Genomic DNA, 14607 nt, shown 5'->3' on the forward strand with positions numbered 1-14607 from the left:
ATGGGGCCTGAACACTGGGCCTGGGCACTGTCCCTCAGCTATTCAGCTCAAGGCTAGTGCTCTACCACTTGAGCCACAGCGCCACTTCGGCTTTTTTCTTTTTGCTTATGTGGTGCTGAGGAATCGAACCCAGGGCCTCAGGCATGCAAGGCAAGCGCTCTACCACTGGGCCCCCTTCCCAGCCCCTAACATTGCATTTTTATAATATGTAGTGTGTGTCATATTCAGATTATTATTACAGCTTAATACAAGTGTTAAGCTTGTAGCTCACGCCTATAATCCTCGCTACTTAGGAGGCTGAGATCTGAAGATCACGATTCAAAGCCAGCCTGAGCAGAAAAGTCTGTGAGACTCCCATCTCTAATTAACCACCAAGAAACCAGAAGCGGTGCTGTGGCTCAAGTGGTGGAGCACTTACCTTGAGCTGAAGAGCTAAGAAACAGCGCCCAGGCCCAGAATTCAAGCTCCATGACCGACCAAAAAAAAAAAAAAAAAAGAAAGAAAAAAATAATGAAATACAAGTGTTAAAACCATCAAATAGCAATAATGCCATATGGGTTAAGGAATGGATAAATTTCAGGGGCCAATTAATGTGTTTACCTTTGTTTCTATTTTTCATACATTCTTGAAAAACCTCCCTTGTCTGTCAGGCGGGAGGAAGGTATCTATCTCATCAATGAAAAGTGAACATGCTCCTGCTCTTTTGAGCTTGGTGGGAGCAGAGGTGTGTCTGCAGACCACGGGAGGATTTTCCCACCAGCTCTTCTTAGGCAGCTGCCAGGTGCAACCAAGTTGTTTGTTCTCTGACTGACACTGGGTGTGTATCTGTGCCTTGTTGTTTTGCAGAGTGACTTGTGGTCGCTGGGGATCACGGCCATCGAGATGGCAGAGGGCGCCCCCCGTAAGTACCTCCCTCCCCTCGGGTGTGCTCTGTGGCCCATCCAGTCGTGCAGGCTTCTGGACAGAAGGTGCAGTTGCTTTACTTCTGCTCCACGGAGCCTGGTAGGGGTCCGAGCTGACAGATTGAGGAAGCAACCAGGAATCCATTCATCTCAAAAGCGTTTGAGAATCTTTTTTTTTTTTTTTTAAGGCAAACCAGAGAATCTTGTTTGTGTTACAAATGTAATGTATAGAGTTCTTGAATGACCCTTTGCCTAAGCAACCCTCAAAGACTGTCAACTCCACTGCACAAAACTTCAAAGCCGATTTGCAGTAAACGAGTTAGGCAAACACTTCTACTCAGGGTTATTCCTTTCCATAAAATACTGAGGTTTAGAATGTTAGATTGCCCTGCTTCTGTCCAAAGCAGAGCGGCCATGACTCCAATGATCTTAAAGAACTTCAGGGTCTGTGTGCCAGTGGCGCTCACCGATGAGCCCAGATACTCAGGAGGCTGAGATCTGAGGATAGTGGTTCTAAGTCAGCCCTAGCAACAAGTCCATGAGGCTTATCTCTAATTAAACAGCAAAAGGTCAAAATGGGAGCTGTGGCTCAAGTGGTAGAGCGCTAGCTAGCCTCTGGCGAAAATAGCTCAAGGACAGTGCCCAGCTTCTGAGCTCAAGCCCCAGGACTGGCACAAAAAGAATGTCTAGAAGCACTGCAGAGTGTCCGTGTTACTGTGTGGTGGCCCGAAGAAAGGCCTTCCAGCCTTCCACGCACAAAGTCTAAGTGACTGGAAGCCCCAGGTTGCTAGGAGCAAGCACAATAATGACACCATCTTGTTTCCGGGAAAAGACAAGATTTTGCAAACCACCCTCTGGACTAGTTGGGGGCATCTCCACCTACCTTGTCTCCTCCCTACTGCAGTTCCTGCTCAGATTTGCAGAGCCACCTGATGATTCTCACCAGCCTGTCTGGCTCCCTCCCTCTTTCCCTTCAGACAGGAGGTTTTCCCAGTGATGGCTTGTGTGTTTAATTCCATCTTGTTGCCTAAAACGACCAAGTGGGCCCTTCTGGTACTTGACAGGTTTTTATACTTCTGGCTTCTTACCTTCAGGTTATCATGGTCCATTTTATTTCTCCATTTAGAGTTGGTTATGTGTGTCATGATTGATTTCAAGTGTTTCTTGGCAACATTTCCCTCATTTGCAATGGTAATAGATGTTTGTGAATCAGGAAAGTAACTTACCTGAAACTATACTATCATTTTGATTTGTAGTTGACAGGACTAAAAATAATCTACCCACAGACCTATTAGAGAACAGATATTCTCAATCTAGATACAAAGAGAAAATACTTCCAGCTGTTTGAAATGTAAACTAATAACTATCTCAATTTTAAAAATAAGAATGACTGGCAGTTCACACCTGTTACCCTTGCTACCCAGAAGGCTGAGATCCGAGGATCACAGTTCAAAGCCGGCCCGAGCAACAGAGTCCATGAGACACTTTATCTCCAGTTAACCAACAAAAAAGCCAGGAGAGCTGTGGCTCAAGTGGTAGAGTGCCAGCCTTGAGTGGAAAAGCTGAGTGTGAGGTTCTGAGTTCAAGTCCCATTAGGAGATACCTTTCATTTTAAGTCTTAGGGTTTTTGATAACTAAAAATAACATCACCATGTCTCTTGGGATTATTTGAATGACCGATGATTTCTTCGAATGACATAATTATTTGCAACCAAGAAGCCAGGCTGTTGGACCTTTCACTTATTCTGTTCAAACAGGAAGTGAGAATATATTGCTTAGAAATATTAATATCTGTTTGAAAGGTATGTATGGTGTTTCATGAGATATCAGATGGAAGCTTCTAGATCTTCTGACCCCGGGAGTCAGTAGGCGGGAGTGGTCTGCACAGCCAGGATGGACCTGGCGTGGCCTGGCCCCCTGGCTGAGCTGGCCTTGTGTTGGTGTCTTGCAGCCCTGTGCGACATGCACCCCATGCGTGCCCTCTTCCTCATCCCCCGCAATCCAGCGCCCCGGCTGAAGTCCAAGAAGTGGTGAGTTGGGTCTCGTGTTCTGCAGATCTAACACTGACTTCTCTGATCCTCTTTCCAATGAGCTCAGCTCCCTCCACTTTGATGATATAATATAGAATGTTCTAGAAACTATGACCTGGTAGTTAGCCCCACCCCTACAAGGTAAGGAACTGTTAGCCAAACTGCGGCCCAGGATATGGCAGGAAAGCTCTTCACGGCTCCACGTGCCTCTGTCCAGACAGGGTGATGGTATACACCATCTACCAGCTCAGAACAGTCACTGTGACTTGTCAGGCACAAGCATGCACATCTGCAGGCTATTGTTTCTCTCCCTCTCTCTCTTACTCTCACCCTTCCCTCCTCACTCCCCCACTCTACTTTCTCCTTCTCTCCTTCCCTCTCCTTCTCCCTCTCTTTCCCTCCCCTCTGCTCCCCTCTCTTTTCTATTTCTCTTTGTGAATGGTGAAACTAGATTCGTATTTAGGACAGCCATATATCTTTGGTTCTTAATGAGCTAATTCGTGCGTGTGTTGGGGGGGGGGGGGGGGGGGGCGTGCGCGTGCGCGCATGCCAGGCCTAGAGCTTGAACTCAGGGCAAAGCTACTGTCCCTGAGTGTTTATACTCAAGGCTAGAATTCTACCACTTGAGCCACAGCGCTACCTGAGACTTTTTGGTGGTTAACTGGAGATCAGAGTCTCACAGACTTTCCTGCCTGGGCTGGCTTTGAACCAAATCCTCCAATCTCAGCCTAGGATTACAGGTGTGAGCCAGTGGTGCCTAGCCTAATAAGCTCATTCTTGTCATAAGGTTATATGGAAAATAAAAATCAACTCTATGCAGCGTATCTCCAGCTCTGTGGGTGTGGCAGGAGTTGCGTGGATGGCATGGGATTGGCTGAAGCTTGGGAAATGAATTCTACAGGTTCCGCTGGATAGCTACCTCTTGGTTTTCTCGGGTTCTTACGTTGGGATCATTGTAGCTTGCCATTCTACGACACAGATGCATGGCTTTCTTATGCTTCCCTCCAGATAAGCTCTTGTATCTGTGCCCCTTTCCACACTGGAGGCTGATTGCTGCTTATTTCTCATCTCCTTCCTTTTTCTAGACCCAGTCCTGGGCGCCTAGGCCAGGAAGGGACAGGCCTTCCATCCTTTTTTCTGCCACTTCATGATCAGGCCCCTGATTGGGGGCAGGGCCTCAGTTTCCCACCCACAGGATCCTCCCCACCACTCAGAGAGAAGCTTTAATTAATACCAGTCAGCTAGTAATGACATAGCAGCACCGGGGAGCAGGGAGGAGGTGACTGCTAGGAAAGCAAGGACAGCTCCGAGTTGCCAGGCCTGGGGGGGGGGGGGTGAAGGGGGGAGGGTGAAGGGGGGGTTGCTATGGGAAACCCAGAGGCTGAGTTGCTTTCCTCTCAGAGGGTCACTGTGGTGGAAGTCACCATTCTCTCCCCAGCAACAGCCTCCCATTGGGCTCCACACCCCATGTGATCTCAGAGCACCCTGAGGTCCCCCCACCCCGTTCCTGTCTACTAAGATTCTTCCCTCATGCTCTGCATCAGCGTGTGCCCCCCTCCCACGCCCCAAACCCCAGAAGACATGGCAAAGCTCCCTGTCTGCTAGGATCCTGCATGTCCTCAGTCCCACCTCCCAGGGGAGCCTGCTTTGTAAGGTGGGCTTGACTTCCTGTCCCCCATCCCCCCCCTCCTCTTCCTCCTCCTCCTTCCCCACTCCAGAGTGGATAGATGGAGCCTGTCCACAGAGCAGGACAAGGCAGACAGCCACAGAGGCACCTGATTCCCGCACACATTCCTACTTCCTTCATTCATGGGTGCCCTGAGGACTATCTTTGGATCTCTGGTCTTCTCTGCAAGGGTCCACAATGGTGCTCCCCTGGGATTGATTTTGGCACTGCACCCCTCCCCCCAACTCCATGCTGTGGGTGCCCCTCAGAGCAACCCAGAGCGGCCAGACAGCCCTGCAGCACTGCTGGCTTTCTAAACAGCCCAGCACTGCCCAGCCCTTGTTTGAGTCACACAAAGTGTTGGGGAAATAGAGGCTGACCTTCCTGCATTGAACCTGGCCAGCGAGGAGTAATAGGATATATTTTAGAGAGAGAGAGAGGGGTCCCAGTCCTGGGGCTTGAACTTAGGACCTTGCCCTCTGCCTTATTATTTTTTCTCAAGGCTGGTGCCCTACCACTTGAGTCACAGTTCCACCTGATTTTTTTGGCTGGCTAATTGGAGATAAGAGTCTCACACACTTTGCATGACTGGTGATCCCCGAACTATGGACCTCAGATCTGAGCCTCCCTGAGGAGCTGGGATTATAGGTGTGAGCCACCAGCGCCCAGTTTGAGAATTGGTTTTGATGCTGCTGGAAGAAACTAGAGATGTCCAGAAATGGGGACCAGGCCAGTCTTCTCTCATGTCACTGATTGAACCCCTTTCCTCACCAAGTCCCACAGTGCCCCACAGAGCAAGGTGGCAGTTTGACAGTGAGCAGGGACCAAAGCCATCATCATGTGCTACTGCTTCGTTAGATGAAAGGCTGTGATGGCGGCTGGTACTCGACGGGACTCGGTGGCTCCAACTCTGACAGCGAATCTCCATCTTTAGGGGAAAATATCCAAATACTTTTATCTTAAAATATCAGGTCCATAGTGATCTGAAATAGGCTAGGGTTTGCTTTCATGGGCTCTACTGGGAGGAAATAGTTTATTTTTCTTTCATGATTCTAAAGAAGAAGGACAATCCCCCTCCCCCCCCCCCAATACACACACACACACCCAGCATACACACATCCACAACAAACAATGTTCTTTTTATTCCTCATGGCCAGGTGAAGTGTACTCTTGCCAAGGTTTAGATGAACACGTGGAGCAGCGACCCAGAACTCTTGCTAACCATTAGCACTGGCACCACTGCGGGCTGCCCACAGGGGGGCCTGAACCAACAGTTGCTTCTCTGTGCCTTGAAGTTTCAGGAAGGAAAGGCAAAGCCATCAGTAGCCATGGGAGTCACAAGTTGAGGTGTCACCGAAAGCTTAGGCAGCTCAGCCTTGTGAAGATGGGGGTCTCTGGGAGCGTGGCAGCAGTCTTCAAAGAGGAGACCAAAGATGAGATTTCCCCCGTCTCCTTGGCAACACAGCCAGCCAACAGCAAAGCAAATGCTGAACGTGCCAGTCCTGGTTTCAACCAGAAAGATTCCTGTGTAGTCACTGGCCACACACACGTAGGACAGTGGTCCTGTCAGACTGAGTTCCTAGGGACGTCCCAGCCATCTTGGCATGTGCGGACTTGCACTGCAACGGTCGCATAATGATGAGATCGTTTCTCAAGACGCATCGGTGCCACCAAGCAACCCATGATCAACACAAGCAGAGGAATGGAGAATACCACATATCCAGGCTATTGGTCCTAAAGACAGATGTTCTGTGATGATAGGAGGGTAAGAACAATAATCTCAGGCCAGCAGGCCCTCCCTGCCTAAGTATTTGTTTTTACGTCAATTAACTCCCTTTAATCATCACACCAGGCTTTTGAGACAAGTACTGATAATGTCCCCAATTGCAGTCAAAAAAGCAGGCACAGAGGAGTTAAGTGATTTGCCTACGGCCACACAGTAAGTAATGGAGCCCAAAGTAGAAAGAAGGTGGTGGGGGGAGCAATTTTAAGAAACAGGGCAGGGCCACTGCATATTTCATGTTAGACTGCCGTTGGGAAATGTGAAGATCATCAGCTCATTTAGCCTGTTTCCTGCAGTTCGAATTCTCATCATATAATTGAATGTGCACACAGGATAGCCTTGGGAAGGTCGGGTGCTTCGCATCAGTGGAATGCACGCCTTGGACTGTGTAAACAGCCGTCATCCACATTTACCCCTCCATCCCAACCCTTGGGATATTGGTATGACTAACTTAGGTTTTGGTTTTGTAAGAAAAGAACCAAGTTACCAGGCGCGGAGATTGAAACAATGAAGTTATCTAAATGTACCTTAAACCCATTGGAACACTCAGCCAACAGGAAATACCCAACCTAGGGAAGCTATTTTCACTTACAATTAAATGTGCAATTAAGCATATTGATTCTTTGCTCACACTAGAATAAGAGACAATGAATCCTTCTCTTTTTTTTTTTTTTGAGGACGAGTTTTAAGAAAGCATTAGTTTGTCTTCAAACAATGTCCTATGAGTTAGACCTGCAGCACAACTCTAGCCCTGACATGTACTTACACATCTGGCCCACACTTCAGGCCCAATGGATGCTCTTCAATCTCCCTCTCTAACCCCACCACTCTCTGTCTCTGTCTCCCACCCTCTCTCCTCCCTCCTGATTCCCTTCCTTCATGAAAGCTCTGGAAAAAGGGATTCTCACAGTTGCTTTCATAAAAATCCGTGGGCACTGTTTGGTCCTGTAGGTCTAGATATTTCTCTGGCTTTAATTTTTTTTTTCATGTGAATGTTAGGGAATAGAATCTAGCAGCTATTAAGCCTGGATGCCATTCTTTTAGATTGGATGTGAGTTCTTTTATTTATCACAGTCTAATTAATTAATAGAGGAGCAATTCGTGCTCAGCCAGCACTTGCAGTTGCCAGCAAGACAACTGCCACTTGCATTCTTTGTGGATATACTTAATAGCTTTCAGTCTTAATTTACTTGTTTCCATCTTTATTTTTTAATACTGTTTTATTTTTTTCTATTATGGATTCAGCTTCCTTCTTTCCAGTTTATTTCTTAGGAGAGTCCATTATGCTTTGCTTTGCTAGGTCTCTCCTTAGAGGATAATTATGTTTACACCCACACGGATTTATTTGATCTGAAAATATAAATGATATTGCCCCCCTGGGCTTTACTCCCTGTCCATCATAAGCAGATACAGAGGTGACCATCTCACACCCTTACCTGCTGCTTCTGTCCATGTGTCTGTCCATTTAAGTATCTGCCACACAGGTGTTTGCACAAGATACGAAGGTGGCGTGGGCTCTGTGCAAGATACGGAGATGACGTGGGCTCTGCTGAGAGATTGTAAAGTAGAAGCAGCAGAATCAGGGGCCAAGGGACTGAGTAGGCAGGTATATGGTGCCCAACCCACTGTCCCTGTATCTGGTCCATAGAGTGGCCAGTCTTTATTCATCCTGGGATAACTCTGAGCACAAAATACTCCTCATATTTCTATTCCAAACAGTCTTAAGACATTGATAATGTATCATGCTCGTAAGTGGACATGTTGAATTGCAACATGTCACTTGTATAATTGCTTAAAGATAATAAAATAAGTATAATTTAAAATCTTTATAAGTTTAAACATAGCTTAGAAATTTAGGGAGAAACAAGTTGCCACAGGAAAGTTCTTGAAAAACATGGAGTAAAGTGAGAAACTCCTTTGATCTAGGCAGAAATAGGAAATGAGACATATGTGTAGCCTGTCACATTTGAATGTTGAAAACCATGGTCCAAAATATGTTTTAGGTGATGAAAACACTTCTCAGGCCAGAGAGTGAAAGGGGGGGGGGGCTGGGGAGGGGTGGAGGGAGGGAGGGAGGGAGGGAGGGAGGGAGGGAGGGAGGGAGGGAGGAGGGTGTAAAGCTTTGTATGTGGAATCCATAGTGCCACAGGAGGGCGACAGAGAGCCAGGACTGATGCGGCCTGAGGTCTGGGGAGGCGGTGCTGAGCTGTCAGGGGGTGCCCGGCATGCTGCAGAGTCCTGGCCTTGATTGTTAATGACTCTTGAGTAATTCCCTAGAACTTCCAGCAAGAACATGCGTGCTTAACTCGTGAATCATGGACAAAGTCCATCATAATTTCTACCCCACTTTGGCCGGGCACTTTTCCAGGGCTCCCCTGCCCCATGCCTCTCCCGTCTAAGGCTGGTTCTTCTTCTCAGTCAGGCAGTGGCTCACCTCTATGGCCCCCAGCCCTGAGTCTCCTCCTAACTTTCAGGGTTTTCACTGATGTCTACCTTCCTCAAGCGTCCTTTCTCTTGGAGGGATTTTCTTCCAGTTCTTTAAGACCCAGCCCTCGTTTTCTCATTCTCACAAACCAGAGGCGTTTCCCAAGAGGCCTTTTTCTTCTCTGACACCTTTTGCTCTTCTGTGAAAAGTGTGTATGCACTGAGGGAAAATGTTCCCCTGTGCTGGGTACTGGTGGCTCATGCCTGTAATCCTGCCTACTCGGGAGGCTGAGAGCTTAAAATCATGGTTCTAAGCCAGCTCAGGCAGGAAAGTCGGTGAGACTCTTATTGCCAAGTAACCAGCAAAAGCCAGAAGTAGAGCTATGGCTCAAGTGGTAGAGTACTAGCTAGGTCAAAAAACTCAAGGAGGGGTGGGAATGTGGCTTAGTGGTACAGTGCTTGCCTAGCATGCATGAAGCCCTGGGTTCGATTCCTTAGTACCACATACACAGAGTTGGCACTGTGGCTCAAGTGGTCAAATGCTAGCCTTGAGCAAAAGCAGCTCTGGGACAGTGCCCAGGCCCTGGGTTCAAGCCCCAGAACTGGCCAAAAAACCTTCACAAAACTCACGGATATCACCTAGGCTCCGAGTTCAAGCCCTAGTCCCAGCACACACAAAAACCACCACCTAACTTCCATGTGTCTACTGTACCACACAATACCTGGATGGTGCCACTGCACCTCTTTAATGATTGGCTGATTCCTAGGCAGACAGATGTGATGACACTTTTAAAAAATTTTTTAATTCCAAAAACGTCTTTGCTTTTCTTTCGATTGTTATGTTATCTGTGGACTCATCGCTCCTGTTCGGCAGGTCTAAGAAATTCCAGTCATTTATCGAGAGCTGCCTGGTAAAGAATCACAGCCAGCGACCAGCAACTGAACAGTTGATGAAACATCCGTTTATCCGTGACCAACCTAACGAGAGACAGGTCCGCATTCAACTCAAGGACCACATCGACAGAACAAAGAAGAAGCGAGGAGAAAAAGGTCAGTTGCACACTTGGGTTTCAGCCAAGAGACCTCCAGAGTGGCCTGAGCCATAGCCTGGGCTTGCTGAGCTGGGGGGGTGGGGAGGGGACAGGTCCTGTGGTGGGTGGGACTTCCTGCCAGACCAGAGCCTTGGGCATCAATGGAGAGAACCTCACTGCTAATGTGCTATCTTGCATGAAAGAAAAAAGCCAACCACCAAAAACAAAAATCCGGATCTGCAAGGGGTATTACCTCTTCCAGACACCGAACAGTGTCATAGGGCATGACACTTGCAAAGAACTTTTCAAAAAGTGATTTTCTTAATTCAGATGAGTATTCTTGTCCGTAAGACAACCTTAAAAAAAAAGGCATCTGGTTGATGTTTATCTGTATGGATAGGTTTCAGCGTTTAAGTGTTTGTGCAGGGGCTCAGTCCTGATTCAATTGGTGAAAAGTCCAACTGCATTTTCTTTCAGTTGCAGAGATATAAACCATCAGTAGGGCTGGGCATGGATGGCACATACCTGTAATCCTAGCTGCTCAGGAGGCTGAGACCTGAGGATCACGGTGTGAAGTCAGTTTGGGAAGGAGAGTCTGTGTGACTCTTATGTCCAATTAACCAGCGAAAGGCCAAAAGTGGAGGTGTGTCTCAAGTGGTAGAGCACCTGCCTTGAGAGAAAAAGCCAAGAAAGAGCATGAAGCTCTGATTTCCAGCCCCAGTAATAACACAGGCATGTGTGCACGCACATGCGCGGGTGCCCCCCCAACACACACACACCCACTGTACATCAGATTTTATTTCATACCTGCAAAACTTTTCCTTTGGAAAAGGAAAATCATTGGAAAGGATCTGAGTTGAGACTCAGGGCTCTGGGACTGTGCCCTACTTTATTTCAACACTTGTACCCCTGCACCCCAGGATCTAGGCTTTATGACTGACTGAGCAGCAAGCCAGGAGGTAGGAGAGAGGGTGAGGACTAACTGGTGGGAAACAGAGAGAGCAGCTGGTGCAGAGACACAGGGAGAGGCAGCTGGGGGCAGGAAGGTGGCACAGAGGGTAGGGGTGGGGAGCGGCAGGACCACAGGCTGAGGCTGGGGAGGTGCGTGCCCATGTGCTTTTCCTCACATCCCTCTTCACCCCCCTTTTCCCTCCACGTGACAGACAGTGCAGGAGGTAAATTGCTCTCTCGACATTTACATTTTCCTTCTTTTTTGTGTGTGCCAGTCTTGGGACTTGAACTCAGGGCCTGAGCACTGTCCCTGAGCATTTTTCTTCAAGGCTAGCACTCTACCATTGGAGCCACAGCTTCACTTTTGGCTGTTTTGGTGCCTAATTAAGAGTAAGAGTCTCACAGACTTTCCTGCCTGGACTGGCTGGGAATAGAGCTCTTCAGAGCTCCGCCTCCTGGGTAGCTAGGATTGCAGATGTGTGCCACTGGTACCCAACTCACCACTCTATGTAGGCAATTCTTCATTGCTTTAAGTTTTTGATGCTATTCAGAAATAGCTTCTGAGCACGCATGGTCCATGAATAGAATGGAAAATGTTGTGTCTTATTCTCCTATTTGGGGGACACAGATCCTTGGCTGTAACTGAGAACTCACTGTGTCATAAAGATTGGACTATTTTTGAGCTGTTCATTCTTTGTAGAGTGGAAGAGTAAGATCCCTGCAAGTATGTCTACTCACATGTGTGGGAGGGAACCTAACCCTGCTTAAGTGTTAGGTCCACTGAAAGCTCAGTTTTGCCTGCCATCCCAGGAAGGGTCAAATGAGATCTCATTGCATTTATTCTCTTGATCACACGATTTACTTTGCTTCCTCACTTTTTCCCTCTCTTACGAGCTTTCCCTATGATCAGCTTTTGGTAGATCCAAGAATTTTACTTTACATTACTTCATGCTTATTTTTTTCCCAACCTGAGATTTTTCTTTAAGATATGTTGACATGTTCTAATTTAAACCAGTCATATAAAAGCAATCACACCAAATTCTGGTGATGTATTAAAACTGAGAAGTTTGACAAATGAAGGTTTTACCTTAGAGAGTAGAAGTAATTGGAATAATTATGTGCTTCTTTCCTTTGCTATAATTTCCTTTATTAGATAAAATTGCTTCATCTTACTTTGAACTCTATCCATTTCAGGGAAGTTTGGAATATTAAACTTCCAGTATAGAATAGGAAGACACTTTATTCAGGTTCTGTAAATTTTGTTTAAATCATACTTTAAAAAATAAGTAGCCTATGGAAGTTGTGTTGTGGCACAAGTGATAGACCACTAGTCTTGAGCAAAAAAGTTCAAGGACAGTGCCCAAGACTTGAGTTCAAGCCCCTGATTGACACCAAAAAAAAAAAAAAAGTAGTTTGGCCAGGCATGGTGACACATGCCTATAATCCCAGCTACATGGACAACAGAAATGGGCATATCATGGTCCTATGTCAGCCCTGTGAAAAAGCATGAGACCTTACCTGAAAAACAGCTAAGGCAAAAAGGGCTGGGTATGGCTTAAATGATAGAGCTCTTGTACAAAATCCTGAAGTCAAACCACTAAAGAAACTAGAAGCCTGGAAAGTTCACATTTATCTACAGATAGGAAGATAACCTTTCATTTTTTTTTTGCCAGTCCTGAGGCTTGAACTCAGGGCCTGGGCACTTTCCCTGAGCTGCTTTTGCTCAAGGCTAGCACTCTACCACTTGAGCCACACCACATCCAGCTTTTTCCCTTTATGAGGTAATGAGGAATTGAACCCAGGGCTTCATGCATGGTAGGCAAGCACTCTACCACTAAGCCACATACCTAGCTTATGATTTTCTTTTAAAAGTACACTTGAGCTCATCACACTTTGGATTCATTCCTTCATTATCTCTTTAATGTTTAAAACAGTATAAACAAGCCTTTCAGCCAGTGTGAGATTTCCCCATGGGCATACTGCCTCCTGGTGGTGACATAACCAAATTGCAGTTTCAACTCCTTTTGAGGAATTTGTCAAAGTTATCATTACTAACCGAGAGTCATGAACAGGTTAACAGTCAGGTCACATCTGCCTTTACTACAAGGCTCCTCACTACCCACAGACAGGCCTCCTCTGTCATGACCCCATTACTCACTTGGGCATGTTGCCTGCAGTGCCCTTTGCCAGCTACTCTCTATACTGCCGTCTCCCTACCTGAGAGCCCAGCCCTTTAATACTCAGTACTTCTGCCCCTTCCTCCATTCTAAGCAGTGGAAACAGCTGTGTTTTCCTCATTTCTCATCACTCTTTTCATGGGCTTAGTGTAGGCCTTTGGTTTAAATGGGTGGGAAGGAAGCCTGGTTTTCAGGCTGGAAAAGTTCTCCATTGAATCCTTAACCCAGAGCCCAGACTGACTATTAATGTGATGGCATTGGCCATAGCATGACCTTCTTGTCAGCTGAATATCTTCATTTCCATTAGAGGATTATGGGAGGTCAATGAGAGAACATGGGGTTTCCATATATAAAGTATATTACAAAAGAATGAATAACAGTCTAGTCTAGTAAATAGGCAAACCAGTAGCAGTCATTTTACAATTGAGTATTATGAACTGTGCACCATTGTGCAGGCTGTACTTTTTCTATGGCTGGTAGCATAGGAGCTTGGCGCTGGCTTCACCACAAACGGGAAGTCAGAGCAGCTGTCATATCCCAGGGCTGCGATTTTTCAGCTCCGTGTAATTTCACAGGACTACTGCCACTGGCCATGGTGTTCTGAGCAGCCTAAGGCTGTGCAGGAAGGGGGAATGGTTCCCTGGTCAGTTGCCCATCCCATGCACTAATGTCCTGTGCATCTCCCTGCAGATGAGACGGAGTACGAGTACAGCGGAAGTGAGGAGGAAGAGGAGGAGAACGACTCAGGAGAGCCCAGGTATGGCCTGGAAAGCCAGGCCTCATCCACCTACCTTTGCAATTGTGCTTGGGTGAAAGTCACTTTCCTTTTGATTTATACATTCATCTTTAAGCAGCCACTCATGGTGATCTTACTTAATTTACTGCCCACACATATGTTCATTAAGTTGGGAGTTTCCCTGGGCAGACTCTCAGGGAAACGGGGAAATGGGCATATTCTTTATTTTGTCCCCAAGATTTATGGTCTCCATTCAAATCCTGGCTTCTCACAGCTGTAACATGTACGGTGGAGAAGACCCAAGTATCTGGGTCATCTGGGACTAAAAGTTCTCAAAACTGCAACTTGCCAGAGACTTAAGATATTTCAGACTTGAAGTGCTTGCTCCTTACTTTATCCTTCTGAGAAACCCTTCCACGTGGTCGCCACCTTTGTGGCGATTTCATGATTTCATGAACAGGCCAATCCAGGGGGAAATAATTTCCAAGAAATCAAATTGTACTCTAGAGGTGAACCCAAAGAGAAACTTAAATGCCACTCCTGTTGTCACATGTTGGACCCCAGAGTCAAGGGTTTGCTTGACTTTGATTCCAACTTTCCTCCCATCCCAATTAAGGCTCACAGTGGCAGGCTTTCTTCCATATATACCACGGGCTGCGCGTTGTAAAGGTGCAGCCAGTTTTAGGAGAACGCAGACAAGCCCATGCCTCCCTGGACTCCATAGATCTCCATTCTCTAGTCATCCAAGGAGTGAACACAAATGCCACAGAAGGACACCAGTCCCCCTATTGCTAGCGGCTCCCTGGCTAGGGACCACCAATCCCATGCATGGTTAGAATGAAACAGTGCCCACATGGTCTCTTTTCAGCCACCTAGGCCCAACAAGCTGGATTCAGACGAGGGTGAG

The 14607-nt window shown here is 47.0% G+C and overlaps 1 protein-coding gene across 6 annotated transcripts in view; it reads left to right on the forward strand.

Moving 5' to 3' along the window:
• The window catches only part of Tnik (TRAF2 and NCK interacting kinase), a 394212-nt gene that overhangs the window by 285707 nt on the left and 93898 nt on the right, over positions 1-14607 (forward strand). For all 6 annotated transcript variants that reach the window (XM_042678823.1, XM_042678824.1, XM_042678826.1 and 3 more), the window contains exons 8-11: positions 847-901; positions 2854-2932; positions 9680-9855; positions 13655-13721. In XM_042678823.1, coding sequence (XP_042534757.1) covers positions 847-901; positions 2854-2932; positions 9680-9855; positions 13655-13721 — 377 coding nt within the window. The remainder of the gene's footprint in view (positions 1-846; positions 902-2853; positions 2933-9679; positions 9856-13654; positions 13722-14607) is intronic.

This window comes from Dipodomys spectabilis, unplaced genomic scaffold (assembly GCF_019054845.1).
Source record: "Dipodomys spectabilis isolate Male_0828 unplaced genomic scaffold, ASM1905484v1 ptg000050l, whole genome shotgun sequence".
Classification (NCBI taxonomy): Eukaryota; Metazoa; Chordata; class Mammalia; order Rodentia; family Heteromyidae; genus Dipodomys; species Dipodomys spectabilis.